The sequence below is a fragment of the Accipiter gentilis genome, chromosome 10, assembly GCF_929443795.1.
Source record: "Accipiter gentilis chromosome 10, bAccGen1.1, whole genome shotgun sequence".
Lineage (NCBI taxonomy): Eukaryota > Metazoa > Chordata > Aves > Accipitriformes > Accipitridae > Astur > Astur gentilis.
In genome coordinates, this window is record NC_064889.1 from 25,003,259 (window position 1) to 25,020,505 (window position 17,247).

Below are 17,247 nucleotides of genomic sequence, written 5' to 3' on the forward strand. Positions count from 1 at the left end.
GGACGTCCCGCTCACATGATTGTAGTTCAGCTTGGTTTCTGTTTTGCTGCAAAAAACGTAGCTGGAGGTTCAGCCGTTCAGTGCTGGGAAGTTTCTACTGGTTTGAAACTCGTTGCACCAGTTGCATGGGAGGCACCGCAGGACTGGCACAGCCTCTGCAAGCACTGAAAACACTGGTTTTGGAAACATGAGGTTTCCTAGGCTGCTTGTACACGGGCATGGTGCTGGGAAGAAAGTCCTGCCTCGGGCTGGAGGTCATGCCCAAAGCAGGGTCAAAGTACTCAGGTATAAAATCTCTCCTCCACCGCTGCTAGGCAGAGCTGCTGCCAGTGCACGAGCCGCCAGTGCGAATAAATGCGGCTGGATTATCTGATGGGTTTGTGTCAATGATCGTGTAAAAACAATCAGGAGTAATTTTAAAGTTTTTTATGGTTTTATTACGGTGCAACAGCAGACTTCATCCTTTCCAGCTCATTTGACTGGCTGCAGCTCATAAACCCGGGCAGGCGACGGGGTAAGTAGAGTAAATCTGCATCTTGGTCTCTGCGGTCAATGGTTTGGAGGAAAAAAAGAGCCCAGGAGATGGTTTAAAACACATGCTTAATGCCAAAAGCATGGAATGGGCAGAGAGGCAGCGTTTTCCTCCTGCTAACCTCTCTCCTGGCCCAGAGCCCTGCGGGGACAGGGGCTGCAGGGTATGAAGTCAGTGACAATCTGCCCCAGGAGCTGAGCTGTCCCCTGCCCCACAGCTGGATGCAGACGTGTGTGTGTGCAGCCCGGCCATGGCCTCACCCACCCCGTGCCTGCAAAATAAATCCTAATTTTGTGCTAATTTGATGGCAAGGGGGAAAAAACGCTGCAGGAGCTGTGGGTGACCCAGAGGTGCCCGGTTATCCATGATACAGCTCCTCCTCTGAGCAATGCTGTGATGAAATTGTCTTCCTTCTACTGCCTGGGGACAGCTTTACTTTCTTCATCCAAATAAAAGGGCTGTTTATAAACCCGGCCTTGCATGGGCTCACACCGAAGCGTATGCATCGGCTTCTGCTGGCACCCATCCGTCCCCACATCCCTGGCTCATCTCCTGAGCTCCTGTTTGCTGCCAGGGATGAATTTCATGGCAGCAGAGGTCATGGCCACAGGGTTTGGGTTTTGCAGGTGGCATCTGGCTCTCTGCATGGGGGTCCCTTCGTTAAGGAACCTGTTACTGGACCCGTTGGTACAAATCCCCGTGCCCATCCCATAGCTGCCTCCCGCTGGTGGGTCAGCCAGCGAGGCTCTCAGCTCTGGGGCATCCCTCATGGTGGGAACAGCACCCAAAAGGAGATGGCAGAGCCCTGGGAAGCTGTTGCCCGAGGGGAAGCTGTGCTGCAATGCCAGCAAAGGAGGGTTAACACACTTACACCCAGAAACTGATGTCAAGAGACTTTCCCTTGTGATTAAAATACAGGATAGTGCTGTACATTCACCAGCCCTGATTTCATATGACCCTTAATGTTTCTCCCCGTGACCCGTGAGCAGTGCATTACGCTGGGCTCCAGTTCTTCCAACTACTTAATAATACAGGAGCAATGCCCATGCATCCCTCTCCAGCGACTCGCAGTCCTCAATCTACCGCTCTATTCAGATATTGTGAAACACGTTACCAACAGCTGCAGTAAAAATAGAGGCTTTATCGGGGAGGAGAAGGGGAACAGCGCTGGGGTTTGCAGCCGGCGCAGGCGTGGGGAGAGCCGGTGGCTCCGGCTCTGCGGTCAGCGAGGGGACCCCCATCACCCAGCCGGCTGTGGTCCTCTGTCCAGCCGGGAACAATGTAAGAACTCTTTCCAGTTTGGGAGCGCCTCCCTCTTCATCTATGGGAGGGTTTTAACTTTACAGTCTCCTCGGAGGCAGTTAAGCAAGTTTCGGGTGTTTTCCGGTGCTAAAGCAGAAGGGCCTGGGAGCTGAAGATGCACAGGGAGGTCTGTGAGTTAATATTTTTTCCTGCCCGTATTCCATTTCCTTGCAGCCTGGCTGAAGCTAATCCAGAGCACAATCTGAGAGCGTTTGGCCACAGTTATTTCCGGTTTTATTTTGTTGCCTTTTTCCTGTTCCACTAAAAGACAAGCCAGAATTAATTTGCTCCTAATCTGGGAAAGCAGCCGGCGGGGCTGACCTCCGTCGCGTCCTTCCCCCCGAGCCCAGCTGGGGTGCGGGGACGGGCCCGCCGGGTGCCAGCAGCAAGCAGGGGTTTTGACAGAGCTTCCTTGCCCTTCCTGCCGGGCTGCCGGTTTTGGCAAAACCTGCCCCAGCCCGCTCACTTGGCTGCCTACGCCCCGGCCAGGCTTCCAACGCGGCTGGGCCATGTGGGCTGTGTTTGTACACAGATGAGTAATACGGTCTCCCAGAGCCAGCGCCGGCGATAACACAGCATCCGACCCAGCCCCGCTCCCGGGAGCAGCGCCGTAAGTACCGGCCGCTCTGCTTTTTCCCCTGAATCGTTTTGGCTTGCTGCTTTTCACGCTACTCCGGGGATGCTGGGGGTTTGCACGGCATGATGCTCGCCCGTGGGTCTGCACCCGGAGGCTGGGAGTTTTCCACACGCGCCGTGAAAAGATGACAGTGGGAAGGAGCTGCGTGTGACAGGGACGGTGCTGCGGGGGCCGGCAGGACTTTGCTTTATCTCTGCCCTCCTACAGCACCAGCAGCTCGTGGCTGTGCTGGTCGCTTGCAGAATTTATTGAAGTTTCACTCGGCCGCGTTTTAGGAGCGGGATGGGGCGCTGAGACGTGGCCGTTCCCCGAGGAGGACGAGTGAAAGCACTGGGTCTGGCAAAGACCTCAAGCACGTGCCTGAGACGCACTGATTTTGGAAAGCCTTGAGCTTATGCGTATGCTCGGAGCTGCCTGCACATCTCAGATCCCGAGCAGATACCAGCAGCCACCCGCAGCAATAACAACCTCCTACAAAGCCTCTGTTGTTCTGCTGGAAAAGGTCTTGGCATGTCCCGTGCTGCTGATGCTGGGGCCGAGCACTCAAAGGAGCCCGGACGCTAGTTTTACAGTTCAACTAGTCTCTCTCCTTGCGCCGCCGTAAGTCATAAAAGTTAATAATTAACAGCTAAAAATATTTTTCCCTCCATTGAAAGGCATCGGCTGCTGGCTGGTGCTGGTGGGGAGAGCTGTGCCGTGCGAAAGCTGCTGCAGCCACGCTCCACACACGCTGGAGCCAAGTCTGGACACACGGCGGAGGGACGGTGACAGGGGACATGTCAGGGATCCTCTCGCCAGAGACAAACCTCAGCCTTTAAGGGTGAAAGTCGGTGCCAGGCAGGAACCTTCCCTGGGTGAACTCGGTGCAAACCAAAGGCTCCCGGGCTGGACCTGCAGCCTGCGGTGCCTGATGTCCCCACAGGGCTTTGTGCATGGCCATGGGGGGATGAGGATGAGGAGGAGGAGGAGGCATCCCTCATCCCACACCGCTGCCACGGGAGCACTGCTCCCCGGGTGGAAAAAGTCAGCTGAAGGAGGAGGAAAACATGGGACTGCAGGGTGTGCCTGGGCTGCTGCTGCACCCCGCAGCTCCGGTGACTCATTTTGCTTTTAAAAATACAAGTTCTTCGTTAAGGCTGGGCCCGGTGCTTCCCACGTCCTTCTGCAGAGGCAGCCTGGTGTGCGGTGGGCACAGGGGACCGGCTCCCTGCTTTAGGCATGGTTTGCCTGGGTTGCACCCAAGTGCACCCAGCATGGGGCTCCCATCCAAGGGCTCTTTGCAAATCAGGGCTCCTGCACCTCGCGCCGTGCCTTTGTGAAGAGCTTGTGCGGCTTCCTTGGCTTCACTGAGATAACAGACATTATTTTTGTTCCATCCCATCATCACCTTCATTTGTGTTTATATCAGCCGTGCAGCAGGGATAGGCAAAGGCTGCCTCTGTGCCAGGCTGCCCTTTATTTCTGGAGCATGCAAATAACTGACTGCAGCCCTCGTTCCCTGCACTCACTCCCTGCCCTGGGTCCTAAGGCTCTGGAGGCCACCGCAGGATTCAGGTCCCTTTCCCCATGGAGAAGTGCAGGAATACTGGGGAGGGGGGGGGCTTCAGGCTCTGCGTAGCTTTAAGGTAGCGTGCTTGCAGTTCAACAGCTGAGAAAAAAGCTCCTGATTTAAGTCTAATCTTTAACTAAAGGCATTTCCAGTTTTATTTTATGTCAGGTTTATTGCTCTCTTGCCTCGTTAATTTTTTCCTTTCTGTTAACCGCCTCCCAGCCACCTCCCTCTCTCCAGGCACTCCCTGCACACGGTGGCCCATGGCATTTTGCCCGTGTTGTACCAGAGCTTCTTGGCCGTGAGAAGAGGTAGAGTATGGGCGGGGAGGAAGAGCAGGGGAAGACGAAGGGTAATGCCAGGGGCCGGGAAAGGACAGCAAAGGGGTTTATTTGGGACTAGCCAGTCTCTGTGCGGCACTGGCAACGCGTGCTGATGGCTGAAACTCGGTGTGTCCCGATGTGAAGTTATGGGACAGCTGGGGCAGCCGAATCGCCATCCCAGGAGCAGCTCTCAGGAGGCTGATCTCACAAGCTGAGCCTCGGGCTCCCTTCTCACCCGGCTTCCCCTGGGCCAGGTGCTCCCTTGCAGAAGGGCACAAGAGATGATGATTTTCTTTTTCACCTTTATTTCACAGACCGGAGGTGGAGGCGGAGGGCGGAGAGGCAGCGCTGCCAAAGCCATCAGCAGGTAAGAGAGGGAGACGTTGGGGCCGGAGGGGCTGCACCGTCGATGTACCAGGATGTTCGATGGGGAGCTGGCAGAGGGGAACCAGCCCAGGTGTTGCCTGGGACCCCATGTCCTCCCGGCTTCCCTGAGGGGACCTGCCTGCACTCCAGCCCATGCCCAGGTCTTTTTGTGCAACTTTGAGGTGCTCCGGGGACATGGGCACTTGTTCCTGCATCACCCCTGGCTCTGTTGGGGCGATAATAGCGGGGGTCAGTCCCTCGGGGTGGTGGGCACAGGGACATGCTGTCCTTCTCCCCCTGCCCCTTTTGGTTATGGGTGGTAGGGAGGGATCCCAACATCCCCTGCAGGGATGGATGCCGTCTCCCCTCCCCATGCCATGGGAAGCCCCCAGGAAACATTTAGCCATGTGCGGGTTTGGGACCTTGCATGGAGACACTGTGCCATGTCCCCACGAATGCTCATCTCCCCCAGGCCACCCATCCTGAGCTCGAGGAGCATCACTTCGACTGTCACGGGGCAGCCTTGTCCCCATACCATCGCTTCCCCAGCAGGGTGTGAAATGCAGCCAGGCGGGGTGTGAGGCACTGCCAGGGCTCGTCCCCAGGGAAGCCAAGCCGCAAACGTCCCTTGGAGCTGGAGCCCTGATCTGCGCAATGCTGAGCCTCAAGTTACCCCGGCTGCTTAGCATCAACCAAGTGCCTAAGGTCAGAGAGGAGCTTTTCTTCCCTAAGCCCAAAGCTTGGCAGGATTTGGGGAGGTGAGGGGCAGCCCCTCCCCAGGACCACCTCCCATGGCAGAGGGGACACGGTTCTGTCCTCGTAGCAGGGTCCTGGGTCCTCAATCACAGGCAGCCTTTCGGCAGCCTGCCTTCCTTCTCCTCCGACTGCCACCAGTGCCAGTCTTTGCCTTGCAGGGGTACCAGGAGCAGGGGATCCTCTTTGGGTATCGCCCCCCCAGAAGCTCGGCAGCAGACTGCCTCCTCAGCGTCTTCCAAATGACGAATGAGACCCTAAATATCTGGACGCATTTTGTGCCTGCCTGGTAGGTACCATGCTCTGGGTCTTCAGCATCTGTGGGAGGAGGTGGTGGGTCTCTGCGGTGGGAGCAAGGCTAGGGGAGCAGGGACGGGGGACACCCAAGGGTGCAATGCTCACCTTCCTCCATCCCACAGGTACTTCGTGTGGACCCTGGTGGGGCGGCTACGGGGGCCGGGGGGCCGGGAGGACCCCCACTCCTGGCCCCTCCTCGCCTACCTGCTGACCTGCTGCATCTACCCCCTCGCCTCCAGCTGCGCCCACACCTTCAGCACCATGTCCACCCGCACCCGGCACATCTGCTACTTCTTCGATTACGCGGCTCTCAGCATGTACAGCTTGGGTAGGGACGGGCACGTCTGCGGAGGTTTTGGTGGGGTGCCAGGCCCCAGCACTTCCCTGGGGCAGCAGGAGCTGAAGCACAGGGAGGCATCAGGGATGGGGCTGAACCCCAGGTGCTCAGATGGCTCGTACCCACTAGACAAGCAGAGCTGGTGGCTGCTTGCGTGTAGTTTCCACTCCTCCTCTTCCTCCTCCCTGCAGCGTGGTGCTTGGGAGGGACAGTGAAGCATCTCTGACGCTGCCACAAATAATAATTTGGGCCTGGATTTCATACTGGGCAGCCCTGGGATGGAGGCCTGGCTGTGTGACACTCTTCGGTCTTTGTAGTAAATAGAGTAAGGAAAAAAAACACATTAAAGACAAATGCTGTCAGTGAAGTCGGTGGCACCTTGCTGGGCTGCAAGCCCCAAGTAAGCAGCAGCAGCCCGGGTCTTTTGCATGGCACAACGTGCCTCCGGCTCCCCAGGGAAAGGCGTCTGCAGGAGCTGGGTGTCGGGGCGTCTGCCTGATGCTCTCCATAGCTACTTAGCGGCTCCTCTACCTTAATTCCTATCTCCCTTTCTTGAGAGCACCCAATGCCAAGCACCAATTTGAAGGTTCACAGCTGTGCCCAGGAGGATGCTGAAGGTCCTGGCAGGACCTGGAACTAACTGAGCACCTCCTATATTTCCAGGGTCTGCGCTGGCATACTCGGCATACATTTTCCCAGCAGAATGGGTCAACAGCACTTTCCACCACTGCTACATCCCCATTGCGGTGTTTAACACTGTCGTTAGCACCAGTCTGTCCTGCTATTCCAGGTAAGCCTCTGCTTTATCTGCCATGATGACTACAGCATAATCATTAATTAGTATTATTAATAAAGCTTTTCAATTACAGGCTGTATTGTAACAATATGAGCCTTCGGCTTAGGAAGGGGAAGAAGAGGACTTTTGGCTGTGGAAGTGTGTTGCGTGTGGGCACTAGGAGAGTTTGATGATCAAAAATGCAAACAAATGAAGTAGCTTTAATTTTTGAAAGTTCAAAAGGTAATTTTGAATGGTGTAAGCCCGGCAGGAAGATACCCACCTCCAGCACCTTGTTCAGGCTGTTGTTTTTCTAATATAACCTGCAAAAAGGGGTGGGGTCCAGTGCCCCCAACATTTAAGCGTGTCTTTAGGTTTAAACATGACATTAGTCCTGCCAAAGGCATGTATCAGCCTAAGTGCTGTGTGCGTGAGGGTGTGTTTATATGTTTTATATGTGTGTATAACAGATTTGCAGAGGAGGAACTTCAACATTCTCGCAGCCGATTGCATAATTTTTAAAGCATGAGCAGCATTGTGTGTGCGGTATTTTGTTCCTGAATGGCATTCGACAATTTGTTTGGAATAACTCAAATGTCTAAACTCTTTGGCTGATTTCCAGTGATACATGCTGTGCTAGATCTCTAGCTGGATTGGGTTTTGCTTAATTCATGGTAGATACCCCCCTGAAGGCTGTGTTTGTAAAGCACTCATGTCTGTCATTGCGATGACACACAGTTTGCTTTGCAAAACGTACAATTCCTGTTTTCACAAGCAGTGCAAATAATTTGGCATTATTCCTTCCTTCTGTTTTGGGGTGTCATTGTATTTTGGGGTGTCTTTGGCATGTGGTCACCTGTCATGGCGTCACGTAACCCCAGGGGTCTTTTCCTCCCCGGCTGCTGTGGCCCGGGCAGCCCCCCCAGGACCCCCCCAGCACAGTGCTGTGTTTCGATGCTGCTGCCTTGGCAGGGAGAAAGATGCTCCCATGCCCTGGCAAACACAGCAGGAAGAAATCACACTGCCTAGCTGGCTCTGCTGCGAGAGGGTGGGATGCAGCAGGGTGGGATGCAGCTGAGCATCGCCATGTTTTCCCAAGAGGGAGAGTGCCAAGCTCTCAATATTCCTTGTGGATCCTGCAAATTTGGCTCATTTAAGTGTCTGTTGAGTACAGGAGGATTTACTTGCCTTTTAGTCTGTGGGTTAGTCACTGGAGTAACTAACTCCCTGGGGTAGAAGATTTGGACCTATCCTTGGTATTACTGAGCAGTACTGCAAACTCAAGGGTCTCTCTTGGATCACTCAGTGGATGATGCCAGTTGGGGCTTGGTATTTTTTCCTTATATCCCTCATTTCTTTCTCTTTCTTTTTCTCTTTTCCCCCTCTTATTTTTGTCTTGTGCGTCTCTTTATTGTCTCATTAGATGGGCTTAGCAAACGAAGCTCACTGACCATGTGCTAATCCTAGTACTTACCACTTGAAGATAACACTTAGGAAATATCAGCAACTTGAGATCAGTTCCAGATTAATTTGGATTGTTAAAAAAAATTCTTGATCTGCAAATTTAATTGTCAGCATCTATCTACTACAAAACTGTAAGTACAGGTATGTGAAACACATGCAACTATCGCTATGTGATAGAATAGCACTTCCTGTTGTCTCAGTAATTTTCATTAGAGAAGTAGTAAATCCATCAAATGTAGGCTTAAAAAAAAAATAATCAACAAATCATCCCTGGGTGAGCGGGAATACCGACTATACCATACCAGTGGGGACCAGCAATGGTGCTGGGTTGCCCCCACGGTGGTGAGCAGAGTATGAGCCCCCGTAATTCATCACTGCACCCTGCGCACACCGGGTCATGTCTGGAGGCTGTGTTAGCCATGGGGATGCTGCCCCGGCACACTGGGCTGCCAGCGTCCCCACGGCAGCTGCTCTCGCCCCGTGCCCCTCTGCACGCCCCACGCGTGTGAGCATCTCAGCTGTGTCACCCCAGCCAAAAGGTCCCTCCGAGGTGTGGGGGGTTGGATGGGAGCAGGCCCAAAACCGAATTGTGCAATGGGCGGTGATGCTACCGAGCCGGTTGTGCTCGGAGGGGACCCGTCCAGGCACTCCCGCTCCTGCCCGGCTCGCCGAGGGCTCAGCAGCAGCACAGCAATGCTGTTGGGGCTGCTCCGCCAGCCGCACCTTGGGCAGGGATCTCTTCAGGAACAGGGAGGGTCCGTGGCTGCCGGCGGCCCTGGGTGCGTGTGGCACTGCCAGGACTGGAGTCACTTGAGGAGAGAGAGGTGAGCAGCGCGCCTGGCCCTTTCAGAGAGGCTCTTTTGAGGGAAGGGCTCCTGAGCCCGGCTGAGCTTCTGCACCGTGGCCAAACGCAGCAGCAGAGTATGCTCAGCCTCTTGCATGCACCCTGTGAAGGTCGATGGGAGTATGGGTTAATGCAGAGGAGGATGCAGCAACGTGATGAAGGCAGGGGCTTGCAGGGGGGCATCTGAAGAAAGGCATTTGCTAAGCTGCTGCAGCAAATTTTACCAACTTCTCAGGAAAATTTTCCAATCCTAGATGGGTGGTTGATGAGCTGACAGTAAGAATTTCTGTATGGTTGGTTTTTGCATCCTGTGCCCTAGGAACATGGAATTGCCAAACAGGGAAACGTATGCAGATGGATGAAATAAGTGTGTTTATCCTTTACGTGATGCTAGATACCTCTGTCACACTGAAATAGAGAGCATCCAACTGCTTCCCCCCCCACTGCAGGATGAGCAGCTGCACAAAAGGTTTCTTTTATGCTTGACAATTTGACATCTCCCTGCGGACATCCCCATGAAAGCAGAAAAACCTGTCTGGGTTTTTCACGCTGAGAACAGAGTACGCTTGAACTCTGCTACATCTCACGCCATCCTCTGTGAATAGGGCTCTGTCCCCGGGGTTGCCGTGCGCCTGGCCGTGCGCCCAGGCTGCAATACAGTGGCTCTGTTTTGGCAACAGAGGAGCGCAGGCTGGATCGGTACGTGGCCGAAGGAGTGGGAAGATGTGTGGTGAGGGTGAGCGCAGCACCGCACAGCAGCAGGCGAGCAGGACGGAAGTACAGCCCTGGGCAGGTGAAACCACGGCAGGAAAATACGGCAGGAATCATGCAGAAGTACAGCAGAAAAATAGAGCAGGAGGCATCTTCAGCATCATTGTGATGTCTTCTGAGCAAGCCACAAGCCATGGTGGAAGGCCAAACCCAGGAGGAGCAAGAGGAAAGCCCTTATGCAGTTAGTGGCTCTTGAGCATAAGTTGAAGTGTTGGGGTTTCAACCCATATTTTGGGTCATATTGATTGAGCCCTTCTGCTTTGTGGGCAGGTCTGTTGTAATTCTGCTCTAGTTAATCTCCCTGTTTCCACATTGGGCTAAAACCCTACAAAAGTTGGTCTTTCCCAGCAGGGAGGCATCGGAGGGAGAGGTTTTCCATTCCTGGTCTGGAGCTCCCGTGGCGGCAGCAGGAGGGCAGGGTGATGGGCTCACTGCTGGAGCCCTCCTCATGGGAGGGAGCATCCCGACAGCCACCCTGCTGCCCCCCAACTGCCCCCGTGGCCGGAGGGGCAGGTGTTGGTGTGGGGCGCGTTGACTGTGCCGGTCTTGCCGCGGGCGGCTGGAGATGCTGCATGGAGAAGGATGGCTGGCAGCTGTGCCAGCATGTGCTGCTGGGCATCTCCAAGGCTCCCCTGGGCTTTCTGTCTCCAGGTTTCATTTGAGTTGCGTTATCCATGTGGCAAGAGCAGGCTTGGGGCTTGGCACAGGGCTTGCAACCCAGCTCCAGGTTCTCTAATGGCTTTTTGGGGGACTTGGGTGGTCAATTATTTTGTGATTTCAGCTATGAAGTATGTCCTACATTTCAGCAGCGTGATTTCCTGGGGAACAAAATGCAGAATAGTATTCCCTGTCCAGACATACACTTTCCTCCTCATATATGGTATGATTGTAACCAACAGGCTGTTTCTTCCATTATAACGGTGATGTCATTAAAAAGTAACTTGTTTAATTAATTTACTTTGTGATTTCAGTAACTCTCTCCATGCATTCTCCGAAATGACAATCGCAAAGTCTTGGCAGGATGTAAAAAAGAAGGATGCTGCAACATGTCGTGCATTTCAGACATAAGCTGCAATACAGCTTAATTAACAAACAGTGACAATCACAGCCTGAATGCTGCATTACCTACAAAGCCTTCCAAACCAAGGCAGATGTATTCTCCTTGATTGCTGTGCTCAGAAAGCTTGGATTCAAAACCAAGAGTGAAAACTCAGTTAAAAACAACTGCAGGGGCAGCAGCTGTTTAAAGACCAGCTCTGCTTCTAGCTGCTGATGGGTAATGGTTAATGAGCAATGGTGAAAGAAGCAAAATCAGCCATGCCAGGATAGTGTAAAAAAGACTGTTTTCAGAGCTGCAGGGATGCACCTGCGAGAGTCAGAGCATAGAACAAGGGAGGGTGGCTCCTAAATCCTTCCTCCCCCAGCTCAGGGTTCTGCCAGGGAAGGTTCAGCCACATGAGCTGAGGGTGGTCACAGCTTTAATACTCTCAGCAGACAAAAACCGCACTGCTCTGGCTGAATTCACAGTCGTCTGTGGAAGGATGTATGTGCAGCCTATATACTGCAATTCACGGTCCCCAGCAAATGACTGACGAACAGAATCCAGCGCTTACGTTAGCCTAATCTGCCATGCTGTGCCATGTCAAATACCTTCTCTGTTTGCCTCTAGGTTTCTGGAGGTGGAGTGGCCCAGGTTCAGCAAGGCTTCCCGCACCCTGGCCTTTGTGTACCCATACCTCTTTGACAGCATCCCTCTCTTCTACAGGGTACGCCTCCCATGGCCCATATTCACAGCACCGAGGCATTTGCTTGCTGCAGGGTTGGAAATATTAGCTGCTTCATCTCAGTCTGAAAATATTTGGGAAAATATGCCAGCCTTCTGGTTTTTTTTAAAGGAAAACAAACTCCGGCAGGAAAAGAGATTTGGTTATTTTTTCCTGCACCTACTGATAGGCGGATTCCTTCCACTTCAAAGTGCTACGTTCAAACTTTGCCTATGCTGGAAAGTTACTGCCTTTGAAAGCTGCAAGTGTTCCAGTTCCTAAGCTGGAGCAGGGTGGGAATTTTGCTGCAGTGAGGTCTTAAGGACAGGATGTGCGGGGTTGGGACTTGCATGAAATGGAGGCAACAGCTCTTGTACTGAGCCCTGGGTGCTGCACTGTGTGCCCTGGTGTTGGGTGATGGGCAGCCGGAGACGATAGGGGCTCAGGGAATGGCACTGCCTCCTTTAGAAATGTGTTGTTCCCCTCTTTCCTTTGCACGGTACCCCTGCACGGATGCCTCTGTGCTGCTGCAGTTCTACTTGTGCGCGGCAGAGAGCTGCACGGAGGCTGCGATCCTGGTCCACTACAAGCACACCATCTTTGCCTTCCTCACTTGCTTCATCTTCGCTAGCCATCTGCCAGAGAGACTTGCTCCAGGACACTTTGATTATATTGGTAAGTGCTGAAAGGGTGAGTTGGCATTGTTTTCTCATTATTTTCAGGATGAAAGTGCATTAATGCATGAGTGACTCCCAGAGGTTATAATATATTCCCTGCTGGAAATTCGAAATGTTTTACATACAAGATAGAGCAGTCCTGCCTAGGTAAAGTGGGAACAGCTCCGGAAGTGTGCTGTTTTCAAAATGTTTCACAGAGGGTTTCTTGACCACAAAGCGCTTGTTTCTCATGCAAAAATCCTCACCTGTGGCACAGCAGTGCTTCACAGTGCCATGTCAGGGCACTGCAGGAGCAGCCACCAAGGAGACCGGATGGCAGTCCTGGCCACACTGGGGTTTTCCCTGTTCCCCCCTCCACGCCATGCACAAGCACAATGCTCCTTAGCACATTGCGTGTGCCAGGACCGCAGCAGCAAGCTGCACGTCCCTCGCTTCCATTACAGCTGGCTGCATTTTGGAAAGGAATATCTCTGTGCTCCGGTGGCGCAATGATAAAAGCCACAGAAATTAGCAGAATAAATATTTAAAGGCAATGGATGCTAGGCAGAAGGTCTGCTGAGCCCTCACGGCGGTGTCTTAATGAAGCCCAAGGAGTTTCTTCGTGAGTGCTTTTGGCTTTGTTACAGGGCACAGCCACCAAGTTTTCCACGTCTGTGGGATCATCGGCACGCACTTCCAGATGGAGGCCATCATGATGGACATGGCTGAGCGCCACAACCGGCTCCTGCCCACCTCGCTGCTTCCCTCCTCCCTGCAGACCCTTGGGTCGATGGGCATCTGCATGGCTGTGAGCCTGGCTGTTATTGGGCTCTGCTCGATGTCCCTGAGCTTCATGCCAGAGCCTCTGCACAGAGAAAAACCACATGGGCATTAGGCTTCAGGTCTAGATAGTATTTATGCTGCTCCATGGGAGACACCCTAAACGTTACATGTATCGTATGGATGAGGAGGAGTTTATTTGCCTACGCTCTCTGAGAAAATGTTTATTTAAAGTTTTCTCAAGAGCCAAACATATTGCACTGGTTTTTGTACATACAGCTTTAAAGCTGGGAACAGATTATTAAATGCTTTTAGTAGAGTTGCTATTTCACCACAAGAAATATTTAAAATAATCTTAACTTTTTCTGTAAAAGGGAGAGAAGTGCTAATACTTTCCAAAGCAATAGGCATTCATCAAGTCTGCCTTACGGAGGAATCGGGGAGGCAAGTGAACGTGGATCACACCAGTCATCTGGTGACACAGATGTCCTTGTCATCAGTTTAGACCAATAGCCAAGACTCCTTGGCAAAGGCATGAGCAAGGGCTCTCCCAGGGGCTCCCTAACTAAGGTTTTCACCTTGAAAGTGGCATTATTTTGGAGATTAAAACCTCAAATATCCATTTAACACAGCCTTACACTAAACCCAAGTGCCTGACAGATGTGGGATTGAGAGACTAGAGTTTGCCTACATTTTAAATTCAGCTATTTTTAATCGTTACCCAGAGAGAGTTATTCTGGAACTCTCCATGGGACATTCCTCCAGAATAGCTTTTTTTTTTTTTTTTTTGACCAATTCTGGTGCATAGGTAAGTCCTGGGAAATTAATTCCCACGGGAGAGCTGAGCTCCTGCCTGTGTGGGCGACGTGACTGCCCGGCGGCTGATGCAGCCCCAAGCACAGAGCATGGGGGGCACCGTCCATTCCTCCTTGCACTGGACAACTCCGTCCCGTACTCACAGCTGGGCTCTTTCTCTAACCTCATTTGTGGCATCAAAGGTACATGGAGGAAGAAATACCTGCACCTGCCAGGTGACAACACGGGCTTCCTTACAAGCACTGTTTGGTACCAAGTGTTTAACACGGGTGTGAAGCTGCCTGCAGGCAGCTGTGCTGTTCAGAAAAGGTGTTTGACACTGTGTTGAGGGCGATGGCTGAGAAATTCATGACTTGCCACGTCAAGACATCCTCTTCTGGGTGTTTCTGGAGGCAGGATACTGGGCTAGATGGACCCTTGGTCTGAAGGTGTGACTGAAGGTAGAGCCATCACCTCTGAACCTCTCTAGCTTCTGGTCCCACTCGCACTGAAGAATGTTTTTCTTTTCATAAGGGAATAGGATGGGTGTATCTGGGGAGAATAAAACATCATCTGAGCAAGAAGCATAGGGATGTGAGCATTGTTGGGTGGAAGGCAGGAGTTAGAACAGCTGACCTGGTAATGCACAGGGGACCAAAACCTGCAATTTTAAAGCATTTCCAGAGTTAGACCTCTGCTTACCCAGCAATAGCCCTGTGCTCTGGCGGTTGCTCCTCGCTTCCCTTTGCTGCTGCACCTGGATTTTACAGGCAGAAGCAGAGAGCCCTGGAGAGACCCCGGAGGTCTCAGCCTGGTCCGGTCAAGGGGGAGGCAGCCCACGGGGAGAGCTCAGCTGGTGGCTCCAGCGGTGGAGGTTGTCATGTTGGATTTACCTAACGCTATGCAGGAGGTACAGTAACAGGTGATGCAATGATTACTGCTAGGGAATATTATCAAGCTTCTTGATAATCATACGGGTGTATAATTTGTTTTGTGTATAATTGCCTCTATCAAGATATAATTGATGCACTTTTGAGTGACAATACAATGGCTCGTTAAATATACTATGGGACAAATAAGCCTTTTGAAAAATAGCTTTCTTTTGAAAGCTGACCAAGATTTATATTAATATTTATAAGCACTGGAACATAATTGTTTATTCAACAGTTTTATTTCATTAAAAGAGAAAACTAATATAACTATCGCACTGATATATGCTAACCTGATTTGTATAGTTTCATAAAAATACCGTCTGTGAAAATTAATCACTTCAGAGATAATTGCTAATAATTGCAAATCTTATTTACCTTGTGTACTCACATGACCGGAAAGGAATCTGGCTCTGCATGCAATACATGATTTAAGAGTCTATAAAATTTACATGAATCATTATACATTTTTTCTTAGTCATTTAACTTTTGAATTTGGGAAGTCCTCTCATCCTCTTTGGGTGAAGTTATTTGTAGGAAAACTACATTAAACACCACCGCCACCGTATTTTAGACTACCACAATCCCTCTGGATCCTGCAGCACTGCACATGGACCCTTTGTCTGGCATGTACGTTATGCACTGAACGAGTGAATGCTTGATCTTGAAGCAGCACAGGTCAGCCAGATTTCTTCATCAGCTGGAGACAGACCTCCAAAAGCTATTCAATGTACTAAATTTTATTCATACAAAAAATAAAAAATCTGTGTTAAATTGTTACAAGTAAATAATACAGGATATTTATTTGCTGGGACATGTTGTTTTATTGTATCTCTGAGCCCAGTCCAGAGCAAATCCCAAACAAAACTATTAACTTTATGACCAAATCCCAGAGAACATCACTCATCTGTTCTTCAGCCAAACAGGTTTTACTGCCCTGATGAACTAGGCAGATACAGCAGATTTTTAGGTCTATCGAGTTCCTTCAGGTTAAGGTAAAAGGTGAATCTGAATATTGCTGAATAACGCCTAATCCAAAATGAGCTGGAGTGAGGGTATGAAAGTGATTGTGGCAGGACTGTCTTCTGGAGCATGTCCCCGGGCGAGGCAGGCACTGTCGCTGGGCTTGCTGTACCTTCAGTCTTGGGAAAGGCGTCTGGTGTGTGCGAATTGTTAGCTTGTTTGTTAAACCACCTTTCCTCCTCTGACGATACAGAATTGTGCTCTCATCTATCCTGCGTGTATCTTCTTCCAGGTGGATATCAGTATGCTGTTTTTAATTTATTAAGTCCTAAGTGGTCTGGGATCCATGAGAAGCAAGATGCTGCCGTGGCTGTCAGCGGAAGAGTGAGCTGAGTTTTTTGCTGTGAGAAGTGCAGCTTCAGGTGTCATTATCCATTAGTGCTGAGGGCTTTGGGAATTCAGTCTGGTTTGAGGACAGCAGCCCCATCTTACCAGTTTTAGGGTGCAGGGGAAGGACAGTCGTGGCTTGCAAGGCGCTCTGTGACAGTGGGAATGCACGCGGGGCTCTGGTTCTGCTCCTGAGGAGGCCAGTTCAATTTTGACCACTTCTATCTTTGAAGTGTGCGATGAGAACATTAAGAAACTTGTCTGTTTTGATGTGTTTTAAAACAGTGTTTAAGAAGCGAAGGTTGGCCCGGGACACTAGCTTCTTCTGATAGTGGTCACAGTAAAAAATACAAGACCACTTGCTGGGATTTCTTTGGATTTTCTTTTTCTTTTTTTTTCCCTTAAGGGGGTAAGCTTACTTGATTTGGTTAATTTGCACTAAAACTGAGAATTGACTGGAGTCTGTGGTTTGAGAGAGACTGGAGGCCTTAATGCTGCTACCCAGGGTTAAAACCCAATTACTTCATCCTTTACCCCAGTTTCCCCATCTGAATTAGAAGAGCATTTCCTTGTCAGGAAGTTAGGTCTTTCAGTGGACCTGTTTGGCCAGGATTTTTATGTATGTCTTAACTTCACATTTTAGGCTTTGTTTCCCACCATTAAGCATCTCCTACAGGCTAGGAAATAACTCATTTACCTCCAGGCAGGGAGCGGCTTAGCCACAGGGAGGCCCTGGCCCAGCGAACTTGCTGGATGACACCTCTCCTCCTGAGCCCCAACCTTTATTTCAACTAAGCAAATAAAAGAGGCAAACACAAGACAAGCCAGAGCCCGGGCAGCCTTCCAGGGAGAGCCTCCCCTGGCCTAGCCTGAAGCCCTGGCCTTGAACTCCGGTGACATTATTGTCTCTGTCCCTGCTCCAGCGTATGGTGGCTTGGCTGGTGGACAAGCGGCCCCGGGGTGGCATGGCGGGGTGCGGAGGGCCGGCTTCCCGCTCCCCTGCGGCGCACCCAGAGCCCTCAGC

At 51.5% G+C, this 17,247-nt stretch overlaps 1 protein-coding gene across 1 annotated transcript; it reads left to right on the top strand.

The window, feature by feature from the left end:
* Positions 1-1,970: 1,970 nt before the first annotated feature.
* On the top strand, positions 1,971-15,642 carry PAQR5 (progestin and adipoQ receptor family member 5). Its single transcript, XM_049812256.1, has 11 exons — positions 1,971-2,444; positions 2,747-3,071; positions 4,243-4,331; positions 4,658-4,710; positions 5,259-5,414; positions 5,624-5,751; positions 5,882-6,087; positions 6,760-6,886; positions 11,620-11,716; positions 12,247-12,388; positions 13,017-15,642. The coding sequence occupies exons 2-11, from the start codon at positions 2,866-2,868 to the stop codon at positions 13,262-13,264; spliced, it is 1,452 nt and encodes a 483-aa protein (XP_049668213.1). The 5' UTR covers positions 1,971-2,444; positions 2,747-2,865; the 3' UTR covers positions 13,265-15,642.
* The last annotated feature ends 1,605 nt before the right edge of the window (positions 15,643-17,247 follow it).